Source organism: Fusarium verticillioides, chromosome 2 (genome assembly GCF_000149555.1).
Source record: "Fusarium verticillioides 7600 chromosome 2, whole genome shotgun sequence".
Lineage (NCBI taxonomy): Eukaryota > Fungi > Ascomycota > Sordariomycetes > Hypocreales > Nectriaceae > Fusarium > Fusarium verticillioides.
The window spans coordinates 3851187-3873657 of NC_031676.1; the positions used below are offsets into that span (position 1 = coordinate 3851187).

Consider the following 22471-nt stretch of genomic DNA (forward strand, 5'->3'; position numbering starts at 1 on the left):
ATGTCGGATGTTTCTGACGCCCTCGACCGAGTCCACCCAGACTTTCTTGATTTGTTGATCCGTCTCCAGCTCCTACCCCCTGACGAAGCCTTCTCGGAGCCATACCTGGCCAGACTAATCTCTATTGCTCTAGATCTTGCAGAAGATGATGAGCAGGCTTTCCTAGTCAGCAGGATCATCACCGACGAAGAGCTGGCATTTGAGCGACTGCGCAGCCCCGAAGTCCGCAATACCAACCATCGAATCGTGCTGGATCGAACCGAGAGGAGGATTGCTTTTCGCGAAGCTGCAATGGATCCTTTCCCTGAACAAACGAACGGAGAAATGTGCGTTGCTTGTCTGGAGGATGCTCAGATGATGGCTCCTTGCGGCACCCACAACTACTGCTACCCTTGCTACCGTGAACTTATTCGACTCGGTCTTAGTTCTCAAGAAACGTTTCCGCCAAGATGCTGCGAGCCTATCGACGAGGCGGGTGTCGCGCTTGCACGTGCCCCTGCTTTGGTTCATCTGTTCCGCCAGGTGCAAGAGGAAGCCAATGCGCCGATCCACGATAGACTATACTGCCACGACCCTAACTGCGCAGCATTCATTCCACCTGATCGTAACGGGCACTGTTTGCTGTGCGATACACACACATGTCGCGACTGTGGTGAGCGAGGCCATCCAGGCCAGCCCTGCCGAGAGGGAGCCGCTGAAGAAGATGTCTGGGCCACCATGGACGAGAACCGGACCGTTAACTGCCCCGGGTGCGGAAGGATGATCGAGCTTGCGGAGGCGTGCAACCACATGACATGCGTCTGCGGTCAAGAGTTCTGCTTCATTTGCGGTGAAATATGGCGGACCTGCGGCTGTCCCACATATGGAGGCTTTAATCTTATGGTACCCATGAGGGACCGTCCAGGCACGAAGCCCCCACAGTATCGTCGTCGTCGACACCCTATCGACGAGGCAGCAGCGGCGGATGAGGCTGATGGACCTGCGAGAATCCCACAGCTACGGCCGATGCCTGGTGAGGAGGAACGTGTTCCGCCTCAAGTTGGGGGACCGTGGAGGGTTATTCGACCTCTGGTGTTCCCCCCTGCTGAGGAAGTGCAGCAACCGCAGGAGCAAGACCGTCGTGGGGCCTATAATGGGAGGGAACGTCGGCATGGCGAAGGACATGAAAGGAATCACCATGGAGAAGGACATCACCACGGGGAAGGACATTACCACCGGGAAGGGCATCATCGTCATCATCATCATCATGGAGAAAGACACCATCACCATCACGGAGAAAGACATCATCATGGGGAAAGACGTCATCAAGATGAGATGAATCGTTATGAACATGAACGCGAACGACTTCGCAGACGAGCCGAACGAGAAGCTCGTATGCCAATGGGGCTGCGTAGAGAAACTCGGATGGTAGGTCGTCCACACAATGCCCCTCTCCCACCTATGTTGCTTGAGAACATGATGAATCCGGGAAATATGGGAACAGCTAACCAAGGCTTCGGTGTACAGAGAGAACATGCGCCTGGAATGCGAATGGATCGCCGGCGAGACGATGGCCGTCCTCCCCTGGATGTTCTCATGCCGGGTATGGGCCGTTTGCAGATCAACGAGCCGCGCATGGAGAGACCACCTGTGAGAGATGAACGTGATATTCCCAGGACTTATCGGCCAGGGGAGGGTCCACATGAGATGTATCACCAGGGTCACTTGCACAACGAAAGGAACGTGCCGCGCCGACTCTATAATCCGATGGACGCCCCTCAGATGGATAGGCCTCCCCGTGAAGAGGCATACCATGAAGTAGACGCTGAAGCCAGGCGCACAAATCAGAATCGACTCCTTGCGATGAATCGTGAAGCGGCTCGCTTGGCGGCGCGGCATCCTCCCCGTCAGCAGGGCAGGAATCGCCCAGGGCATCATGGACTTCATTACGATGACCCGATATTGATCGATTCTGACGATGACCTGTACGGTGACGATTGAGGCTACGGTCCTCGTCCTTGAGCAAGGTAAGAGATCGATGCCGGTTTGCAGAACGCAGAGCCTTGAAGGTACAGAGCTTTGGCTCAACTACTAACTTGGTCTCTTTAGAGCTCTTATGCCAATTGAAGGCTGGTCTTGCAGTCGCGATAGAAGACGAGGTGGGAGGATGTCTTGAACATTTTGGAGGCCGGTAACAAGGGCCCTCGCCTGATCGGCCTTGCTCAGGATATGACGATTTTCTGGCGTCTCAGGTAGATAAAAGGTGAGATAGACTATCGCGATATATGAGGAACTTAAGATTTATGACTCTGTCTTCTTTTTGAGGCTGTTTGACCACTTGCTTCTACGCCACCGATGGCCCTTTAATTGTACAGTTTCTCATGACTACCACCAACCTTATGCCACTCCCCGATGACAACTAACCTGCCAGCGAAACATGGGGCTGTTTGATGTGACCTGACAGAAGAACATCGCTCTTGTAGGCCCGATACACTAAAGTTGGACATTTTGTGTGTGAATTTGAGAGAACAAAGGCCTAGAACAAAGGCGTTTGCTTCAGTGACTTACATCAGACAATAACTATGGGACTTTACAACACAAAGAGATTCATAACAATCAAGACATACATAAAAAAACACCAACTAGTCATTTTCTATCATCTTATCTCGCTACTGACACTCACTTCGAACTCTTGCCAAGGCTCTTCTTGATCTCTGCCACGACCGCAGCCGTGACCTCCTTGGTAGTCGCCTTTCCACCTAGATCTTGTGTGAGAACACCTGAGGCAGTGACATTCTCAACACACTCCATCAACTTGGTCGAAGCCTCTTCTTCACCCAGCCATGCGAGCATCTCAGCTGCTGTCCAGAAGGTAGCCACTGGGTTGGCGACGCCCTTGCCGGTGATGTCGAACGCAGAGCCGTGGATGGGCTCAAACATAGATGGGTTCTCGCGGCTGGGGTCGAGGTTACTTGTTGGTGCGATGCCGATTGAGCCAGCGAGGGCAGCGGCCAAGTCAGAGAGAATATCAGCGTGCTAGGGTGTGTTAGTTCAATGGCTTCCAAAAACAGAGGAAAGGAAGGGGACTTACCAAGTTGCTGGCAACAATGGTATCGATGGTCTCAGGCTTAAGAACCATCTTCGTAGTCATAGCATCAACCAACATCTTCTCAACAGTAACATCAGGAAAGTCCTTCGCCACCTCCGCAGCAACCTCATCCCAAAGGACCATGCCGTTCCTCTGGGCATTGCTCTTGGTGACTACAGTCAGGTGCTTTCTGGGCCTCTTCTGCGCAACCTCGAATGAGAAGCGAATAAGTCTGCTGACAGCGTGACGAGTGAAGATGGCGACTTCTGTGGCAACTTCCCAGGCGTGACCGCGGTGTGAACGACCGCCTTGACCGGCGTATTCACCCTCGCTGTTCTCGCGGATGATGACCCAATCGAGATCTCCCGTTTTGCAGTTACGCAGGGGAGATTGTGTGCCGCGCATGATGCGTGTTGGGCGAACATTGGCGTATTGTTGGAAGGGCTGGCAGATTGCCAGACGAAGACCCCAGAGGGAGATATGATCAGGGACATCTAGTAGAATGAGTATCAAGTTTCATAAGAACATTCAGTAGACTTACCAGGAGCTCCAACCGCACCAAAGAGGATCGCATCGTGCTTCTTCAACTGCTCAAGACCACCGTCAGGAATATACTTCCCAGTCTTTTTATAAGTATCCGAACTCCAATCATAGTGAGTAAAGTCAAGATCAAAAGTCTGAAGAGTACCGGCCAGAGCGTTCAAAGCCTCGATACCAGCAGAAATGACCTCAGGACCGATTCCATCAGCGGGGATGGAGGCGATGCTGTAGGACTTCTTGGCGGTGACTGCGGAGGGAGACATGATGAGTTTTGTAGAGACTTTTTATGAAGATTGGCGATGCTGATGAGTTTGTATAAGATAGATAATGTTATCCTTATATATACCAAGATGTCGGAATGGGAGTATGTCTTGTGTGGAGGAGGGCGGACTTAGAAATGTCCGCTGCAGCATCGCCTTGCCCGGTCCGGGAAAGGAAGTGAGCGGCGCTTCAAGTCCGTTGCGATTGACGCTTTTCCGCGAATAGTGGCTTATGATGCGGGGAATGACTGTCCATAACTTAGAAGAGTGCCAAAGTTGATGAGGGACTTTTCTTTTCCTTGTCTTTCATGATATCTTGAGGGATATTACACTTTATCACTTACTCTTCCCTCGTCAATTTAATTACGAAAAACCCAATATCTTACACTTAACTAGCCATGATTGATCCAAAAGCCATTGATACGGTGCTGGACATCTTTGTCCCTGCAATCCAAGCTCATCGGAAGAACTCTTCAAGGCCATTCGTTCTAGGCCTTTCTGGCCTTCAGGGCAGTGGCAAATCGACATGGGCTGCAGCTCTTTCACAAACCCTCACGAATCAACACCATCTCAAGACTCGCATGATATCACTGGATGATCTCTATCATGACCACCCAGAACTTGTGGCCCTTCGAGAAGCGAACCCAGATAATGGTCTTCTCCAAACCCGTGGCCAACCTGGAACTCACGACGAAGTTCTGGCGAAGAACTTCTTCGACCAAGTACTTGGACGTGTTGAGAGTGATAAGAAGGTTGTCAAATGGCCAGCTTTTGACAAGAGCCTTCATAGTGGTCAGGGCGGAAGGGTTCCCGTTGAGAAATGGGAAGAAGTTCAACTGGATAAAGGCCTTGATGTTTTGATCTTTGAGGGCTGGGCACTTGGCTTCAAACCCTTGACTGCCGAGGAAGTCAAGAGGAAGTGGGAGAAAGCTAAAGCCTCAGAGGCACAGAAGTCTGAAGAATGGGCCCTTACGAACACGCTGGCGAGTCATAATCTAAGCCATCTTCTGCTCATCAATGAGAACTTGAGAAGATATTGCGAGACATTCGCTGGACCACAGCACTTTGATGGGTTTCTACATCTGAGTACAGATAAACTCGTGCAGGTCTACGAATGGAGGCTAGGTCAGGAGAGGGCGTTGAGACAGCACAAGCCGGGCATGACGGATGAGCAAGTTATCAGGTTTGTGAAGGGATACATGCCGGCTTATGAGCTATTCCTTGAGCGTCTCCAGAGCGAGAACTTTTTCAAGGGTGAGGGATCAAGTGAGAAGAAGCATATAAAAGTGGTATTAGATAAGGACAGGAAGGTAACTCAAGTGAAGGAGGTATAATGTATTATTATTAGTGATACTATCGTAAATAATTCCAAGTTGGATCAACAGAAGCGTCAAACTCCGCATTGACAAGAAAGGGATTGTCGATAGCGCTGAATGAACTTGCAAAGAGCTGATCATACCACATCATTGATTCATGGCCTTCTAGTGGTATGTTATCCAAGTTCATCCCAGGTGTCACTTCTGGATTGAGTGATGTGTTTGGCGTAGATAGAAGGTCATTGGAATATGGAGCTTGAGGATTATGGGGCTGCGAGTAAGGTATATCTTGGGGTAGGATACCCGTAGAATGATACGTTGTCCTTGGTCTTTTTTGTTGGGGTCTGAAAGGCTGAGTGGATGATAGTCCCTGGACTGCTTGGGTATTCGAAGAGATGTTTTGAGGGATAGAGTTTGGGCTGTCTCTCGTCTCAGTGCTTTGTGAGTGAGTATGTTGTGTTCTTGGAAGTCTTGTGGGGGTGGTATTTTCACCGCTCCGTACTTGACTTCCGACGCTAGGTGAGAAGCTACGTGTTGTGATGATGGCATCTACCGGAGATTCAATCATTGTTGGACGCTCTTGGGAAAGTTCTTGCACGGTGGAGGTGAGTTCATCAATGGCCCCAAGACAGTATTCAGGCCACGATGTATCTCTTGCAGCCAGATGACCAAGGATATCCTTCGCTGCAGCAACGTGTCTAAGAGGATATCAGTAAACGCCGAACAAGGGAAGGGAGGAGAAGTTCGAACCTCAATGCACTTCCCAGATGGACCTGTTTTTCAAAGGCAGCATGAATTAGAACAAAGGCACTGATCCATATAGACCACGTGAAAGAAGGCCACAGCAAGGGTGCTTGAGACTTTGCACCAGTTGAGTCTACAGATAATTGGTGGTGGTTTCGATGTTTCTTGAGGATTATCAGGATAGACTTGGCAGCTGATATGCATGCCTGAAAGGCGGATGAGTATGATGAGGAAGGATATTCGGAAGCGAGGCCAGGTCTGTTCAAGCATATTGCCGACTCATGTTTGAGAACTAAGAGCATAACCTTATGATGTTCAGATATTGCTGGAGTAGTCGAGCTTGCATCGGCCAGATCGTCCTCTTCTACTGCGTCCTGAATTTCATTAAACCATTTTGCTAGCTCGGCTTGGACGAACGCTGCTCGATCTGCAGTATCCTGCCGTTGTAGCATAGACTTGTTCCTAAGCTCAAGAATGAGCCCACGTATTCGAGCATGTTTAGCCACAAACGTAAGAAGCTGTAATCTTTCAGAATTTTCTTCTCTGTTCGTTATTGTATGACGCTCTTCGCCGGGATAGCAGACATCCAGGTCGTCATCTCGTATATCAAGAGGTAGCCCGAGAGACTGACAGAGGAGCCTTTCTAGGATGTAGATACACCAGAACACCCTGCGTCGGACTGAAACCTCCTTGTCTGTGAAAAAGGGATATCGCGCCGGACATCGATGAAGGCCCATGTGAAACGCTGTCCTCACAATAAGTCCGCCCAATCTCGATGCCGCGTTGAGACAGAGCATCGAAGTTAGGAATAATTGGATAGCCAACGCTGCCTGAGTTGAGCGGATTGAAGCAGGCTGGCTCAGAGCAAATTGAGAGCTCGCCAACGCATCATCGACACTGTTGAAGAGATATACTTTTGGGATCGGCTTTTTGAAAGGAGTGGCCTGTCGACTATCCGCCAGCGATATAGAAAGAACAGACTTTAATATGACCATATCGATAGGGTCAAGCAATAGTGTTCCATTCTTAGCAACCTCTTCAAACAAACCCAGGACATGAGGCCCGTGAAGGAACGGAAGAACAGGATGCCACGCCTCGAAATAACTCTTGGACCACTCGACCAAGTCTTCAAAGGTATCACTTGTGTCATTTCCACAGACTTCATCATCTTTCCAAAGAAACTGCTCTCGATTTCGTCTTATCGAAGCATCTTGACGAAGTTGATCGTCTTCACCGGGAATAAGCGTGTTTATAGTTGAAGATCCAGGTTCTGTAGTTCTTGATGCCGATCTCTTGGCGAGACGAAGATGAACAGCACGGATATAGTGGATTCCACTGCCACTTCCCACGAATCGAGCGGCATCGTGCTCGCCTGTATCGCGCATCAATCCATATTCGCGTCCAGGTTGCGAAGTCGAGTGTTTCCGTTTCTGGCCTTGAGGTTCAGAGTGACCTAGTGTTGATTGAGATGCTGTCTCGATATTACCATACGGCGAGTGATGAGAAGACATCTTCACACAACATCCTCAATGGAGAGTGGATGAGTTGGAATTGACGATGCTGGGAGTAAGCTGAAGTTGCAAAAGTGCTAGTGTCGCGCCCGGACAAAGAAAAGGCCGACGCGGGGTTGAACAAGTCATTCTCCCTGTGGAGCGACGTTTTGACTCTGGGGAACGAACCCCGATCGATTTACAGATGCTGCACAGGGATTGATCCTTGTGTAAGTGAATTGTTTACATGGCGAATAATGAGGCTTCGGGTGAGCAAGAGATCGAGAGGCAGTTGAACCCGATAGCGTGTAGTCATTGTCGACAGCGGAAACGCAAGGTGAGATCTCATGCCCCAGTCGCAATTCTAGGGAAAAGGGAACGCTTTTGACTGAATTGAGGACTCGCTAGTGCGATAGGCAGTTGTAAGTGTTTCAGATACTTATTGGAGAGATTGTCGTGCTAACGGCTGCTCAGGCCGCATTGTCTGCAGTGCACCAATGATCCTACCAACTGCCATTACCCAGAACAAAATAAGAGGTAACACTACAACACTTACTCGTATTGACCACCATAAATACTGATAAATAATCAGAGGTCTTCCAATTGGGTTTATCACCAGGCTAGAAGCTCGCCTTGCAGAGACAGAAGAAGCTCTTTTTCGGCTTGTACACACTATCGACGAACCCAACAACAATCATATCTCGCTCAAGCCTTCATCACAAAGAAAAGACGATCGTATAACAGAATGGGACAGTCTTCCACTCAGAAACGTGGATGAAATAAGAGCATGGTACCGAAGTAGATCAGAGCAAACTCACTCACCAACCCAGCCTGACGCTCTGATGGAAGGAAACCAACGGGCACGATCTATTCATGCCACACCACCCGTGTCAGAGACTGTGGACTTTCCAGATGATGTCGGAGATGGCCAAGAAGAAACAGTTACGTTGCAAGATGCTGATGATGATGTTATGCAGAGGAATGGTATTCATATTCAGGAGGAGTCTGGCGGAAGCAAAGCCAAGGAAATGGAGCAGAAACATCCAAATGTGTACTTTTAGAGCATCTATTACTTAATGCCACGTCACTGCTGACATTTAAAGGCCTCAAGAGCCACAAAAACCGTATAAAAGCTTCATATTGTGTCTTTGTCTGCTCTGAGAATCCATATCATAACTCAAAAGCCTTTCACTATGGCCACTTGGTCTCTTCCAACCGTTTGCCAGGATCACCATAAATACTCTTGATCGAATAAAAGAACAGAACTTTCCAATCTATTTTAGTTCAAGGATCTTTTGCGGGGAGCCAGCTCCAACTGTGATCACGTCAGATGACAGGGTGTCAGGATGATGCTTGCTTTAGACCCCTCTTCTAGGCGAAGTCGTAGTTATGTAAAAGGTCTGATTAAGACCATTCAAATCCTCTGAATCTAAGTCTAGTTGGGAGTTGATAGGAGCTCCGAATTGCTGTTTTCGTCTGCCTATAGCTCTGAAGCATGCGTTGTTATTCTGCTACAATTTTAGACCATCAAAGTCGTGTCCACGCGCCGAAAGATCCAGCCCTCTCCTCATGTCGAATGCCTAGTCTCATAAATTTAACGTAGTTCTTGGCTGTGGGAGAAGATATATTCACTATAATAGGAGAATTCTGTTCTCATTCAGTAACTCTGGCATCCTTGGGCATAAATAGAATCATTGAATACCAGCAAGCATTGCAAAGCAATAGATCCCGTGTCCTGTGTGCTTCTGAGGCACTTTCTATCCTAAAGGTAGCTTTTTAGTCATATTAAGCTTAAAGAATTATATCCAAAAACCTAATGGATTGGTGGCTTTAGCCACTAGTTAAAGAGAGGCCTCTAGAAACTCTCGGCCATTGGACGGCTCGAGGAGTGCGTCACCTTTAGATAATAGCTTGTCTTAGCAAAATGGCGTCCACTAATAGCAAGCTCAAATCTTATTAGTTTGACAGAAAGCACAGCTTTCTGAAGCTGCCACTTCTCACAGTATGAAGAGCTGTTATGCAGCAATGTTAGAGTCGGGTCAACAATGAAGCCAAAGAATCATGGAGAGCCAAAGTCCCGCATCAATGAGATATTACCTTTGGATGGCCGATTACGTATAACTCTAGCTCTAGATGATCGGCTATACCGAAGAATCTGACATTCAATTACGATACACTACAAAACACCGGGGGCGGAAAACGCAGTACGGCAAAATCCGCCGCTGGTAAGTCTGAGCTGTAAACCATCCTTCAATCCAGCTGATGCACCATCTTCTCAGCTCCAATAATCATCCTTGAGGGATAAGCCATGGCGTAGCGCAAGTGCTTTTGACTGACCGCTTATTGCCATGCTAAGGCTTAGTACGTGACACCAAGACTCTGCCTGTTCGTAGTAAGCTGATATTTTCCGTTGCACAAGTACCGTCATAGCATGCATGACCGACAGCCCGATGGATGCTCGGCGTAAGCTGTCCTTGCAAGGTAATAGAGCTCCATCTGAGCTGCTGCGCCATGGCCCCCGAAGAAAAATTAGACCCGGCAGTGAGCTGAACCGAGAAAACATCATCGAGTTTAGTGACAATAAGCTTGAATGTTAGTCCACTGAGGCTTTCCATTCCAAATGCCGAAGACCCGAACAGCTCTCCCTTGAAAACAAGTAAATCATGAGCTGCAATTTACTAGACCTACTGCTCCAATGATTGACTATATTGACCATCCACCAAAGCATGAGAATGTTGGCAATGGCTTCGACAGCTCAAGCTAAATGCCACTAAAAGCGACACAGGGCTGTAAAGACCAGTCCAGACCATCCCGACGGCGCAGTTAATGTTTGCTGCGAAAACTTCACTTTACCTAATTTGCACCGAGTCCTTAAGCTTAAAATAGGGCTAATGTGATCTTGAGTCTTGGGGCTGAGGGGCTGAGCCCGATCTGACGGCTTATTCTTGTGAGGGCTGTGAGACGTCACAGCCTCCTCCGTTGAGAGTCGGAGACTAAGCATGCAGACTCTTACTGCATTCAGACAGCTTCACTTGTACGCATATCTGGTATAAGAAAGCCACCAATTCTCGTCGAAATGGATTTCCTTCTTCTCATCATCACATCACAAAACATCAAATCAACAAACACTTTTCCTTTTTCTCTTATTTCCTTATTTTCCTTTGTCAGGTCTTATTTTCTTACAAACCTTCGCTTCTTCTCAGTCGTCTGCCACAGTTTCTTCATCACCTTTTCAAGCAAAACTGTTTTAATTCTTTCGACAAATATCATAACACTATGCATTCTACAATCTTTGCCCTCGTTGCCGTTGCTGGCTATGTCTCTGCTGGACCTACCGCCCGCTCTCAGACCGAGTGTTCAGGCGTTGGCCAGTTCTACACTTGTGCTAATAATGGTTTCCGCGGTTATTGCTCCGTTGATCCCTGTGCCATAAAGTGGTGCACTGATTTCGTCGAGGGTACTTGCGATCCCGCCTTTATCACCAAGCCTGCTGATGCTACCGAGACCGAGGAGTGCGCTGAACCTACCGAGACCAAGGAGGGTGAACACTGGGAGCCTGAGACTACTCCTGCTTCTCTTCCCGAGGGCCAGTGTGCTCCTGGCACTGGCTTCTTCCAGGTCTGCTCCAACGGCTTCAAGGGCTGCTGCAAGTCCGACGCCTGTGCTGGCAAGGACGCTGTCTGCCCTGATGACAAGAAGGTCAAGCGCGCTGATGACCCAACTGTCTGCGCTCCCGGTACCGGTTTCTTCCAGTCTTGTTCCAATGGCTTCAGAGGCTGCTGCAAGTCTGACGCCTGTACCGGCACCGCTGGAGTCTGCCCCGACAACAAGTCCGAGGCCCCCAAGCCCAAACCTGAGACTACTGAGACTGCTCCTGCTTCTCTCCCCGATGGACAGTGTGCTCCTGGTACCGGCTTCTTCCAAGTCTGCTCTAATGGCTTCCGCGGCTGCTGCAAATCTGATGCTTGCACTGGCAACGCTGGTGTCTGCCCCGATAACACCAAGCGATCTGACGACCCTACCGTCTGCCCTCCCGGAACAGGCTTCTTCCAGTCTTGCTCTAACGGTTTCCGTGGGTGCTGCAAGTCTGATGCCTGCTCTCAATCTCAGCCCATCTGCCCCGACACCATCGCCAAGCGCTCTGACGATCCCACTGTCTGCGCTCCCGGCACAGGATTCTTCCAGTCCTGCTCAAACGGCTTCCGAGGATGCTGCAAGTCCGACGCCTGCTCCGGCTCCGCTCCCATCTGCCCCGACGCCGTCGCCAAGCGCTCTGACGATCCTACCGTCTGCCCTCCCGGAACCGGCTTCTTCCAATCCTGCTCCAACGGCTTCCGCGGCTGCTGCAAGGGCGATGCCTGCGGTAACACCTGGTGCCCCGACTACAAGACCGGCACCTACGAGCCCGCCCAGACATTCAAGGTCAAGGCTCGCTCTGATGGTACTTGCCGCCCTGGCACCGGTTTCTTCCAGGTCTGCGCCAACGGCTTCAAGGGATGCTGCAAGAAGGACGCTTGCTCTCAGAAGAAGCCTGTCTGCCCCAAGTAAGAGGCATTCATTTTCCACATTTTCCAGTAATAGTTTTACATTGGCATAGCGTTGCATAGAACATTACTAGCGTGCATAGATAGATATGGTGTTTGTCGATTTTGTTTGGAACAGTCCTTTATGAGTTATTATGGCATTGATTGAGCTCCTATTCTTGGTATTTACTTATTTAGAGCATTGATTTTGTCGAAAACGATAAAAATCTAACTAATACACTCCTTTAGATGGTTTGAGTTTGCTGATTGATCCCGTGAACCATTTACAAGACGAAGTTTCGGAGATGCCTCGCGAAGGCCTCGCCTGGGTGATCGTAGAGGTTGTCTGCTCAAGTACCAAGTCGCTAGGCATCCTCACTTTAGTGCATTCAGGCTCGTCTCTGGCCTGTTGGCGACGGAGTTGTACCACCGTGACATTCTGACGACTCCCGTCGTAGCCGCCATAACTAGGAGAACAACGCAACAAAGACAGCGTGTCACTTCCCAGTAGCGAAGCTCGTGAGCGAGTTCCCATACAATTAAAGGAAATGCCACAGCTAAGAGTAAGATTTGGTGCAAAAACGCGGCTTCAGTGGCTGATCTAAGTCGATTGACGCTGGTTATCCACCCGCGAAAGAACCATGGCAAAACAAACAAGACCAGAGAGAGAAGTACCAGGACAGTTCGAAGACTTTGACTGTCAACTTCCCAAAGGCGTTGGGCATATGTAAGCCAAAGGGCAGATTATAGGTGCAACCAGAGAAAGGTCGGCGGTGTAAATTTGTCGAAGGCCCTCAAAGGTCGTCTGGTTCGAGGGTCATCGTTTCTGGAGCCAGGTATTTCGCATTCCAAGGTAATGAAGTCTAGTAGGGGAGATAAGAAAGGTATCATTTTCATGGCTTTCAGCGCGACGATAACGTTGATGTTGTGATCATGTTCAGTTGCGCGGGGTTGAGTCTTGGCTGTAAATATCTGACTGAGTTCATAACCCTATGACGAATGTCGAGCTTGGCGTCTTGGGGCATATAGTTTTCCTGCTAAGAACCGTCTTTATTTAGGTCAATTAATGAGCTTGCTACATGAAATAGTAACGTAGTCTTATTATGCGGCCTAAAAGTTCTGTCTAAGATTTAAACCTATCAGCACCAGCCTTCAAGATCATCTCAAACAGCTCAACATCCTTCCTAGCATCCACCGCACTTGTCTTGGGCACTTTCCCTCCAACAACACAATCATAGAGATCCAGCATCTCCAGTGTATACGGATCCTCATATGTCTTCCTGATGATCCTCTCTTGAAAGCCACCCTCGCCAATCTTCTCTCGGATCGTCATAATGACTGGCAGCCCCTTGACGTAAGGAGAGTCAAAATTGACTCTCACGATCTTGTTGGCGGAGTAGACTTCGATGTGCGCATCAAACTGAGGAACACCACTGAGACCTGATTCATATGTGACGGGGAAATCATCGTATTGAAATAGTACGCTGAAGATACCGGGGAGGGTTAGGACAGCGCCGGCAATGAATTTGGGCATGCCGAGAATCTCGCGCATGGCTGAAAGATCGTGGGTCCCAAGGCTATATCACAGTTCAGCGCTATGTTGCATGATAAGGTGAGGATCACTTACGCTCCCAGAACTCTTAGCATTCTTTGCGATTGCGGTGTGCTGGGTACCCCAAACTCTTTGACAAGAGCTTGTTCAAAGATATCAGCTTCCCGACGGCTTCTATCCACACCATCTTCCTCAGTGAAGTCATTAAACTTCTGAGGGAACGTGCCGTTCTGCTCGACAAAGGTGGAGTTGGGCCCGATGATGTCCCTCACTCTCGCATATTGAATCTTCTCCATACCCCCAACTTCTTCCACAACATCGATAAAAGCAGTAGCGTAACGTCGCATTGTTCCAACAAATACTTTGCCTTTTGAAACCTTCTCCGCCTCAATAAGTCTGTCTATATCTCGGAAACAAGTGGCCGCTGGCTTCTCAATAAGACAGTACTTGTCATTATTGAGAGCTAGTATACCATGCTCAACGTGGTATGCGTCTGCGTTGGCGACCAATACCACGTCGACATCTGGTGAGGAGCAGAGTTCTTCAGGGTTGGTGGTTGTTTTGGGATTCCCGCCCTGGACTTTGGTGGTGCAGTGGGCTAGAGCTTGTTTGGAGATATCGCAGAGGTAGGTTGTTAGGAACTTTTCGGATAGGAAGTTGATATTGGGAATATGGGCGACTTGCGTGATCTCTCCGCAGCCGATGATGCCAACCCGAAGGATGCGATCTGATATGTTTGACATGGTGATAAGTGAAAGAGGGTTTGAATGATTGATGTTATGTTCTGGGCTCTTGAACTGTAACAAAAGGGTACAAGTATAAGTCTAGACGAGTTAAAGAAAAGCTATTTATCCTTCATCTCCTCTGTCATCAATACGTAGTACCCTGTGGATTGGAGTATCACTCCTCCCATCTGTGTTCCCCACATACCGCTACTCCCCGACACCAAAGGAGCATTCAGCTCCGCTACTACGCGAAAGGATCATGACTCGAGCCCTGGCTTCGGACCATGCTAAAATGTAACCATACTTTATCTTCTCCCCCACGGGGTCACTGAGGTTCCTCCGTTACGGGGAACGAAAATCCGGGGTCTAGATGAGGGAGCATCTGAGTGCTTTAAAAGGAGCTTATCATCCCCTCTTTTGGACCTCTTCATTCCTCAAACCGTCAAGTTATTGTGGTTCTTTGGCGTACTTACCATCTTCATCTCTTATCATTTACTCTGCCTTGAGATAATGGGTGTCTTTTCACGCAAGAAAGAGGACGAATTGGCTGTTGGATCGGAGCTCTCACGAGTACGACGCCCCATCTCCCTGCCGATCTTCGTTTCACAGACTGACGATTATTCTATACAGGCCCTTCCTGAGAATCCCAAACCATGGTACATGACTTGGCATCTGGTCAAGCTCAACCTATGCCTTTTGGTCCCTCTATTTTCTTCCGCGTCCGTTGGCTACGATGGTATTCCTTAATCTCTTTACGGTTCTACTCCAACTCTGACATGGCCTAGGATCAATGATGAACGGTCTCCAAACTCTACCTCAATGGCGTGAGTTCTTCGGCAGTCTAGAGGGCGCGCTTCTCGGACTCATGAACTCTGTTTATCCCCTCGGCAAAGTCATCTCTCTCTTCGTGGTAGCTTATATCTGTGATCGCTGGGGACGTAAGCTTCCTATTCTTATTGGTCTCATCACCTGCATTGGCTTCGCGACTCTACAGGGTCTTTCGCAGAACCTACACAGCTTCATCGTTGCGAGAGCCTTCTTAGGTTTCTTCACTAGCTTTATCGGCCAACCTAGCCCTATCATCATCACCGAGCTTGCGTACCCTACTCAGAGAGGCAAAGTGACTGCTTTGTATAACACCTTTTTCGTAAGTCTAGATTCTGTCTTGTTTACTGCAGTATGCTGACTTTGTACGCCATTTTAGTACTTTGGCTCTATTTTCGCCGCTTGGTGTACTTATGGCACCTTCAAGAACCCGACAACTTGGAGCTGGCGAATTCCGTCTCTGCTCCAAGGTGCGTTGCCAGTCATCCAGCTTTTGGGCCTCTATTTCCTGCCAGAATCTCCCAGGTAAGAACGTCGCATCAATCTATAACTTCCCAGAAGCTTACACAACCGACCTAGATGGCTTGTCTCTAAAGGCCGCAAGGAGGAAGCCCGAAAAGTCCTTGCCCAATTCCACGCAGGTGGAGATCTGGAGTCTCCTCTCGTAGAATTTGAGATGCAAGAAATCGAACTGGCACTCACCCAGGAAGCCGACGCTATTTCTGCCGTCTCATGGGCTGAACTATTCCGCACCCCAGCGAATCGCAAGCGCACGCTTATTGCTGTCATCGTTGGTTGGTTTGCTCAGTGGAACGGCGTCGGAGTCGTCAGCTATTACCTTGTTCTCGTTCTCAACACGATCGGTATCACCAAGGTCAAGGACCAGACCCTAATCAACGGACTTCTTCAGATTTTCAACTGGCTCGCTTCGACTTTTCTGGGAGCCATGATGGTTGATCGACTCGGCCGCCGGACTCTGTTCCTGCTCTCTACGGGTGGCATGCTTGTTTCTTATATCATTTGGACCGGCCTTACTGCGCATTTCGTCAGCAGCCATGATGAGGCGACAGGCCGTGCGGTGGTAGCTTTCATCTTCATCTTCTATCTATTCTATGACATCGCATGGACGCCCCTTCTCCAAGCCTACCCCGTCGAAATCTTTCCGTATACCCTGCGAGGACGTGGCCTTTCCATCACCTACATCTCGACTTTCACTGGTCTTATTGTCGGCAACCAGGTGAACCCAATCGCTATGAAGGCTATCACCTGGAAATACTACATTGTGTTTTGTTGTATCCTCGCAGTTCTTTTCGTCATCATTTGGTTCTTGTTTCCCGAGACGAAGGGCCATACGCTTGAGGAGATCCGAGAAGTCTTTGAGGGGAAGCTTGATGACCAGGATAAGTTGGCTAGGGTTGAATCAGCTATTGGAGAGGAGAACACTGGGCAGAAGGGCGGCAATGCGAAGCAGGTTGAGATCGCCAACTAGGCTTCCTTACAAGGTATTTTGGTTTCAAGGTACGACTGTTGATCTTATTGGAGATTGGAGATGTTGGGATAATGGTTCAGGAACATGATTTGCAAGTTTATGTTAGTCCTTTAGCCCAGGTACTCATAGGTGTACGATTTTTCACTTCAGGTTAGCGTCATCAACTATTGCTTAAGTGTTTCCAGCCGATCCATCTGGCGCCATGATATCTTCAGGCCCTGATAGCGCACAAGAGGTCGTGTCAAGTCCTCGGAAATATCATCATTTAAAGAGTCATCGAATATCCGTGGTTGGTTCTTGGCTTATCCGGATTAAGCTTATCGACCGGACCAGGACAAAGACCAGGACCAGGGGGTTTCCCGTTGTTATGCCGGAGGGGGGGCGACGTCGTAGTCGTAGTCGTAGTCGGGGAGTAGCGGAGTTACGCTAAACAGTGGAGAAGTTGCTCCAGTTACTCCATCTCAGACGACTGTATTTAGCCGAAGTTGATGCATGATGTGAATCTCGATGCTTTCGTTTATTATCCTGCAACTTTCGTCCTTCTGGCTTCTAATAGTCTTTGTTCTAGACATATTTTTACTTCTCGTCCAGAGTCTCTATCACTATGTCTCAATCAAAACCAACTCTACGATGGGGCATCATCGGCACAGGCCTGATCTCATCATGGTTCATCCAGGACCTCCTCATCGAGAGAGAGAATGCCCAAGCAACACATCATATTCAAGCCATTGGATCATCTTCCGTCGAAAAGGGGACGAAGTTCGTTGAGACACATATGCCAGGACGGACGCAACTTCCCTCTATCTATGGAAGCTATGAGGAAGCTTACCAAGACCCCAATGTTGATATCATCTACATCGGGACTCCTCATGGCTTTCACAAGAAGAACTGCCTCGATGCGATTTCACACGGAAAGCATGTCTTGTGTGAGAAGGCATTTACTCTCAATGCTAGGGAGGCAAGAGAGGTTCTGGATGCAGCTAAGAGGAAAGGCGTATTCATCATGGAGGCTATGTGGACTCGCTTCTTTCCTCTGGTTAAATCTCTCCAGAAGGTCATCCATGAGGAAAAGGCTGTTGGAGATGTAGTTCGAGTGTTTGCAGACTTTGCCATGAACCAGAACATCGAATCAAAGGGTCCTGGCTCACGATTGAAAGATCTATCTCTTGGTGCTGGCAGCCTGTTGGATATTGGTATCTACAGTCTGACTTGGGGCCTTGTGACCCTCGATGCCGGTGTAGGTGAAAAGGCAACTACACCAAAGATCACTGCCGCCCAAACTCTCGTCGATGGTGTCGACATCGGTACTTCGATCATCCTCTTATATCCCGATGGAAAACAGGGTATCTTGACCTCTAACTCAAAAGTCAAAACTCCAGAGGCTTTCTGTCGTGTCGAAGGCACCAAGGGCCATATCATTGTAGAAGGCTTTGCGGGTTCGGTTCCTGCATCATTCACCGTTTACAAGGACGTAGAGAGTGAGGGGAAGAAATATGAGTTTGAAAAACCGGGTAAGGGATTTTACTGGGAGGCTGATGCAGTGGCACTTGATATTGCTGCTGGCAAGGTTGAGAGCGATATTATGCCCTGGGCTGAGACTATTCGGGTCATGGAGATTATGGATGAGGTCAGAAAGCAGGGCGGCTCCAAGTTTCCTCAGGACTAAATAAAAATGAATGATATATGCATTTGTTGATAACATCGGACGGGCAGAGACGAGATTTCTCGTCAAAGTATGATAAGCATGAACCGTTGACAATGCCCATCGCATTAGCCCTAAACGAAGGACTCTCAAAATGCAAACGTGCGCTAGGAGAGAAATGAAAACTCATGAGCTTAATCCGAAATTATAGAGAGACTTAGATAACTCAGTCTAAGTTTAGGATACCTGTCACTAAGTTGATCTTAATATTACCCTATGTCAAGGTCCTACGTTTTCTTGCTCCCAGACGGTCTGCTGCAAGATAAGCTCAGAGGGATGTAGGGTACTAGTCAACACCAGCTAACACCGCTCTGAGTTAGTCTCCGCTACTCCGCGAGACTAAAGCTACACTAAAATCAACCACCATAAACTTAAGATCTCCGCTACTCCCCGACATTCCTCTACCTTATTCAAGATCCTATCCAATTCCTCACTCCACGATGTTCAGCCAGGGCGGTGCCAGTTCCTTGGGTCAGCAGGGACAGGGCAATAAACGACAACGCACAGCAGCCATGTATCACCGTAAACGTGCCGTGACAGCCTGCCAATCTTGCCGATTGAGAAAGACTAAATGTGACAATGTCCGGCCAGTCTGTGGGTTCTGCTCCAGGAGCGGTGCTCAGTGCGTCTATCCTGGCTCTGGCCCCGATAGTGATTACTCAAGGTTAGTAGCAGACTGACTGTCATTGTACTCTGACTGATGGAATGGATAGCTATGATCCTGCTAGTTTGACTATCCTGGATCGACTCAACCATGTTGTGTCTCTTCTTGAGTCTCGACCTCTAGCAGTACTTGTAAATGATTCAGAGTCATACGGCTCACCGCAAGGAGCATCTAATTTATCAGCAGGGCATGCTAGTATCACTCAGCCATTGCGTGTTGCTCCAATCCACGCATCGAGAGACTTGACGACTCTTGTCCCTGAATATGACGTACTGCAGGTCCTTGACCGCCCTGACTTTCCTTCAGCATCAAACAATTGTGAGAGTATTATGAGGTGGCCGATATTTCAAGGCCTCGTGCCTGATACCCACTCTTTCGTCCTGGAGCTAAACGAAGATGTTGAAGCGAGGTCCAGCGATACCCGGGGCGGCTCAGGTGGAAGAGGAGTCCAGGAGGAGGATTTGGTTCCTCTTTCAAAACGGTTCCTTGCTTACGTGCATGTGAAGAATCCGATTTTGGATGTTAAGGATTATAAGAAGAAGGTCAGAGAAGCAGCCGAAAATGGACCAAGATGGGATGGCGGGTCTTGCCTTGTAGTAAGTATTCACTCAAGTCACTTCGATGGATCATATTGATTTTTTCAAGTTAATATCTTGCGCCATAGCATGTTTGTCGGTGCCATTTCATACGGAGGCAGATGCTGATGGCTCTCCTGCCTCTACTCGCTCATCGACAACCCCGGTCGTGGACCCGGATACCGCTGCATCATACTACCTGGCAGCAAAGAAAAGGCTCGGACTACTCCAGCCATCACTCCTATATATACAGTGCTTGTTCCTCTGTGGTATATATGAGATGTACTGCCTTCACCCACTGCAAGCATGGTTTCACTTTAATCGAGCATGCATCGATTTGCGAAACATTCTGTGGACTCGCAGTCAGAAGAAGTCGAGCCAGGCAACCACGCAGGAAAATCGCCGACTTGAACAAAGACTGTATTGGTCTTGCGTCAAAACAGAATAGTAAGTCGAGCCAACCTTCGTCTTTCAATGACCTAGATTAACAAGTTCGCTGTAGTGAATTGCGGTATGAGATACCGTTACCGCCAAGTGGTATCGCGCAGTGCGACTATCCAGACATGTTCCCTTCTCCACCAACAGAACTGACTTCCCCATCGGCCTATGATCGAGGTGACACATTGGACGATGACATTGTGCCAGAAGAAGAGAAGAGCTGGTTCTACTACTTGGCAGAAATCTCTTATAGAAGGATGATGAACCGAGCCATGTCTGTAATGGCTCGGAGCGGAGAGCAAGGTTGGACTGATAACATTTGTGAATCTATGGAGCATTGCAAGGAGTTTAACGAGCAAATAGATCTTTGGTGAGTCCTTCTTTTAATCGTAGGATTAGCGCTAATATGTGCCAGGTATTCGCATATTCCTCCTCAAATCGACCCCAAAAACGCAGTTCATGCCAACAACGAGCTGGCACAGTTCTTGAAAAACCGTGAACTATCTTGTCGAGAATGGATACACCGCCCTTTTCTTTTCTACACACTTCACCAATCGCCAGACGATGCACACTACAGTCGAGCTATCCCATTGGCGCAGAGATGTCTAGAGTTGTGCGTAGAGCACCTCTTCCGAACGTATGGGCATAACCGGCATCATGGAACGTGGTATATTGCACGTTCCTGTGTGACCAAAGCTTTGATCTTGTTGGCTGCGGCTAAGAGTGGTCGCATATCACTTCCTACAGGCTGGAAAGAGGCGTTGGAAATTGCGCGGTGGACAGCAAATCGGTGGTCAGGTGAAGCTCCGGACCTTGAGTGGGCCCAAAGAATATTGGAGGGGATATTGGAAGAGGTTGAAAATCATGTTTAAAAAGTGTATAGAATTCGATGGTTCAGCGGAGACTGCCTAGAGGCAGCCGTGTCTCTGATTGGTGATGTAACCGCTCATCTTTCAGCCGCAGCTAGGCTTGGGCTTATTTTCTCACCTCCACAGCATTATTTCCTTTATTTTTTCAGCCTGAACAAACAGGCACTGTATCATATGTATGGTAACTCGAAGATAAAAATGACTGAACTGGAATCCGAGGATCATCAAGACCAGCCTACAAATACCGAGCACTCGAGCCTGAACTCCACATCAGGCTAATTCAGCTACCACCTGGCAATCCTGACGAAGAAATTCGACTACGAATCTCACATGAACTTCTGAGGAAACCGGAGCGACCTAGGCCACAGCGCCTATCCTGGAAACATCTAAAAAAGAACGCTCCCAACAGGATGGGAAGTCGTTGAAACCGTCGAAGGCAGATTTGTCTTCATGGGCGAGTCCGAAGATGCATCAAGAGCACTCGAACACACTCTGGACGCATATCACGCCCGGCTTTGTTCAGACTCTCACGAAAAGATATATGGATTACTGGCTATTCTTCCACCGAGGTTTGCGAGTGAGATCAAGCCGGATTATGAACAGCCTGTCGACGAGCTATACAAGTCCTGCTTTCTGGCTAGTACCAAGGCTCTTAACCGCTGGGAGCTGCGTGGTCGTCCTCGAAATCCCGATGAGGAAACCTGCCCTTCTTGGATTCCCGATCTTTCTGAAGCAGATCCATACGGCCAGAGAGTATCACACCACTATGCCTCTGGATGTTCTGCTATACACTATGAGTACCAAGCGCCCAATCTGCTAAAGGTAGTTGGCATACGATTCGACGCTGTGAAGTCTGTTTCTGAAAATACCTTTGATCATTGGGACGATGGTGAAACAGCAATTTGTTCTATCAGATCTTGGGAGCCTGAATGTTCTCTCACAGACCCGTATCCTGGTGGGGGCACCTATTTGGATGCTTTGCGGCCACCTTTATCCAAGATGGAAGAATTGAACGTCGTCCTGCCGAGGGATTTACCCTTGAGAATGTCAAAGAAAGGTTCAAAACTAAATTTCTCTCGACAGCCTCGACACCGGTATCGAAGCTGACTCGTGGAGACATGATGGAATATGTCATTTGGACACGTTCTAAAGGTAGAGCAATGGTCACAACTGAGAGGGGTAGTATTGGCTTAGCCTGTACTTTCGCGAAGCCAGGTATTTGAGAAACCATGATATCCTGGATATATGCTGATAGAATCAGGGGATGTGATTTGCGTCGTTCTAGGATGTGACTTTCCAGTACTCCTCCGTCCATTTGAGGATAACACCTGGAAGTTTTTGAGTGACTGCTATGTATGGGATCTAGAAGCTACACAAGGCTTGCTAGGTCCTCTTCCGTCCCAGTGGTAAGCCCAGCTATTCTATGATCCCGTTACCGAACAACGGTCTTACACCCGGTATCATAACACCGAAACAGGAGAGCTGACAGCAGAAGACCCTAGGCTGGAGCCTCTTGCAGGATGGCAGCGTGTTTCAGTGGAGGAGGTAGGGCGAGATCTTACAGGCGATGACCCAGAGGTGTATGACTTCTTCCGGAACATGGATGATGGCAGAGTCGTGGATTCTGATCCAAGATTAGAACCAGAAGCTCTCAAGAGCTGAGGAGTGAACCTGGAAACTTTTGTATTAAGC

General features: G+C 48.7%; 10 protein-coding genes across 10 annotated transcripts; 7 read left to right on the plus strand and 3 right to left on the minus strand.

Moving 5' to 3' along the window:
• Positions 1-1980, plus strand: FVEG_03755 (hypothetical protein; the record flags this gene model as incomplete). The annotated part of the gene is made up of 1 exon (XM_018891377.1): positions 1-1980. One exon carries the CDS (start codon positions 1-3, stop codon positions 1978-1980), a length of 1980 nt encoding a protein of 659 aa, XP_018747881.1.
• A 635-nt stretch (positions 1981-2615) lies between these two features.
• FVEG_03754 (hypothetical protein) lies at positions 2616-3870 on the minus strand (the record flags this gene model as incomplete). The annotated part of the gene is made up of 3 exons (XM_018891376.1): positions 2616-3015; positions 3071-3561; positions 3609-3870. 3 exons carry the CDS (start codon positions 3868-3870, stop codon positions 2659-2661), a joined length of 1110 nt encoding a protein of 369 aa, XP_018747880.1. The 3' UTR covers positions 2616-2658.
• A 267-nt stretch (positions 3871-4137) lies between these two features.
• On the plus strand, positions 4138-5327 carry FVEG_03753 (hypothetical protein). The gene has a single exon (XM_018891375.1). The coding sequence runs from the start codon at positions 4266-4268 to the stop codon at positions 5199-5201; it is 936 nt and encodes a 311-aa protein (XP_018747879.1). The 5' UTR covers positions 4138-4265; the 3' UTR covers positions 5202-5327.
• Positions 5221-7438, minus strand: FVEG_15330 (hypothetical protein; the record flags this gene model as incomplete). Its single annotated transcript, XM_018904452.1, has 2 exons — positions 5221-5881; positions 5934-7438. The coding sequence occupies 2 exons, from the start codon at positions 7436-7438 to the stop codon at positions 5221-5223; spliced, it is 2166 nt and encodes a 721-aa protein (XP_018747878.1).
• A 164-nt stretch (positions 7439-7602) lies between these two features.
• FVEG_03752 (hypothetical protein) lies at positions 7603-8546 on the plus strand. Its single transcript, XM_018891374.1, has 4 exons — positions 7603-7754; positions 7826-7839; positions 7892-7954; positions 8010-8546. Exons 1-4 carry the CDS (start codon positions 7665-7667, stop codon positions 8476-8478), a joined length of 636 nt encoding a protein of 211 aa, XP_018747877.1. The 5' UTR covers positions 7603-7664; the 3' UTR covers positions 8479-8546.
• A 2147-nt stretch (positions 8547-10693) lies between these two features.
• FVEG_03751 (hypothetical protein) lies at positions 10694-12184 on the plus strand (the record flags this gene model as incomplete). Its single annotated transcript, XM_018891373.1, has 1 exon — positions 10694-12184. One exon carries the CDS (start codon positions 10694-10696, stop codon positions 11963-11965), a length of 1272 nt encoding a protein of 423 aa, XP_018747876.1. The 3' UTR covers positions 11966-12184.
• An 879-nt stretch (positions 12185-13063) lies between these two features.
• Positions 13064-14235, minus strand: FVEG_03750 (hypothetical protein; the record flags this gene model as incomplete). Its single annotated transcript, XM_018891372.1, has 2 exons — positions 13064-13517; positions 13568-14235. 2 exons carry the CDS (start codon positions 14233-14235, stop codon positions 13064-13066), a joined length of 1122 nt encoding a protein of 373 aa, XP_018747875.1.
• Positions 14236-14727: 492 nt separating this feature from the next.
• Positions 14728-16531, plus strand: FVEG_03749 (hypothetical protein; the record flags this gene model as incomplete). Its single annotated transcript, XM_018891371.1, has 5 exons — positions 14728-14787; positions 14848-14953; positions 15003-15364; positions 15422-15567; positions 15622-16531. 5 exons carry the CDS (start codon positions 14728-14730, stop codon positions 16529-16531), a joined length of 1584 nt encoding a protein of 527 aa, XP_018747874.1.
• Positions 16532-17009: 478 nt separating this feature from the next.
• Positions 17010-18209, plus strand: FVEG_03748 (hypothetical protein). Its single transcript, XM_018891370.1, has one exon. It carries the CDS (start codon positions 17136-17138, stop codon positions 18195-18197), a length of 1062 nt encoding a protein of 353 aa, XP_018747873.1. The 5' UTR covers positions 17010-17135; the 3' UTR covers positions 18198-18209.
• A 464-nt stretch (positions 18210-18673) lies between these two features.
• On the plus strand, positions 18674-22441 carry FVEG_15329 (hypothetical protein; the record flags this gene model as incomplete). Its single annotated transcript, XM_018904451.1, has 8 exons — positions 18674-18897; positions 18947-19493; positions 19543-19919; positions 19975-20280; positions 20326-20405; positions 21189-21668; positions 22041-22185; positions 22282-22441. 8 exons carry the CDS (start codon positions 18674-18676, stop codon positions 22439-22441), a joined length of 2319 nt encoding a protein of 772 aa, XP_018747872.1.
• Between the last annotated feature and the right edge of the window lie 30 nt (positions 22442-22471).

Coding starts and splice junctions, on each gene's coding strand:
- FVEG_03748 (XM_018891370.1), top strand. CDS start 17,136: ATGTCTCAATCAAAACCAACTCTACGATGGGGCATCATCGGCACAGGC.
- FVEG_03752 (XM_018891374.1), top strand. CDS start 7,665: ATGGCGAATAATGAGGCTTCGGGTGAGCAAGAGATCGAGAGGCAGTTG. Junction 7,955..8,009: donor TACCCAGAACAAAATAAGAG/GTAACACTACAA, acceptor ATAAATAATCAG/AGGTCTTCCAATTGGGTTTA.
- FVEG_03753 (XM_018891375.1), top strand. CDS start 4,266: ATGATTGATCCAAAAGCCATTGATACGGTGCTGGACATCTTTGTCCCT.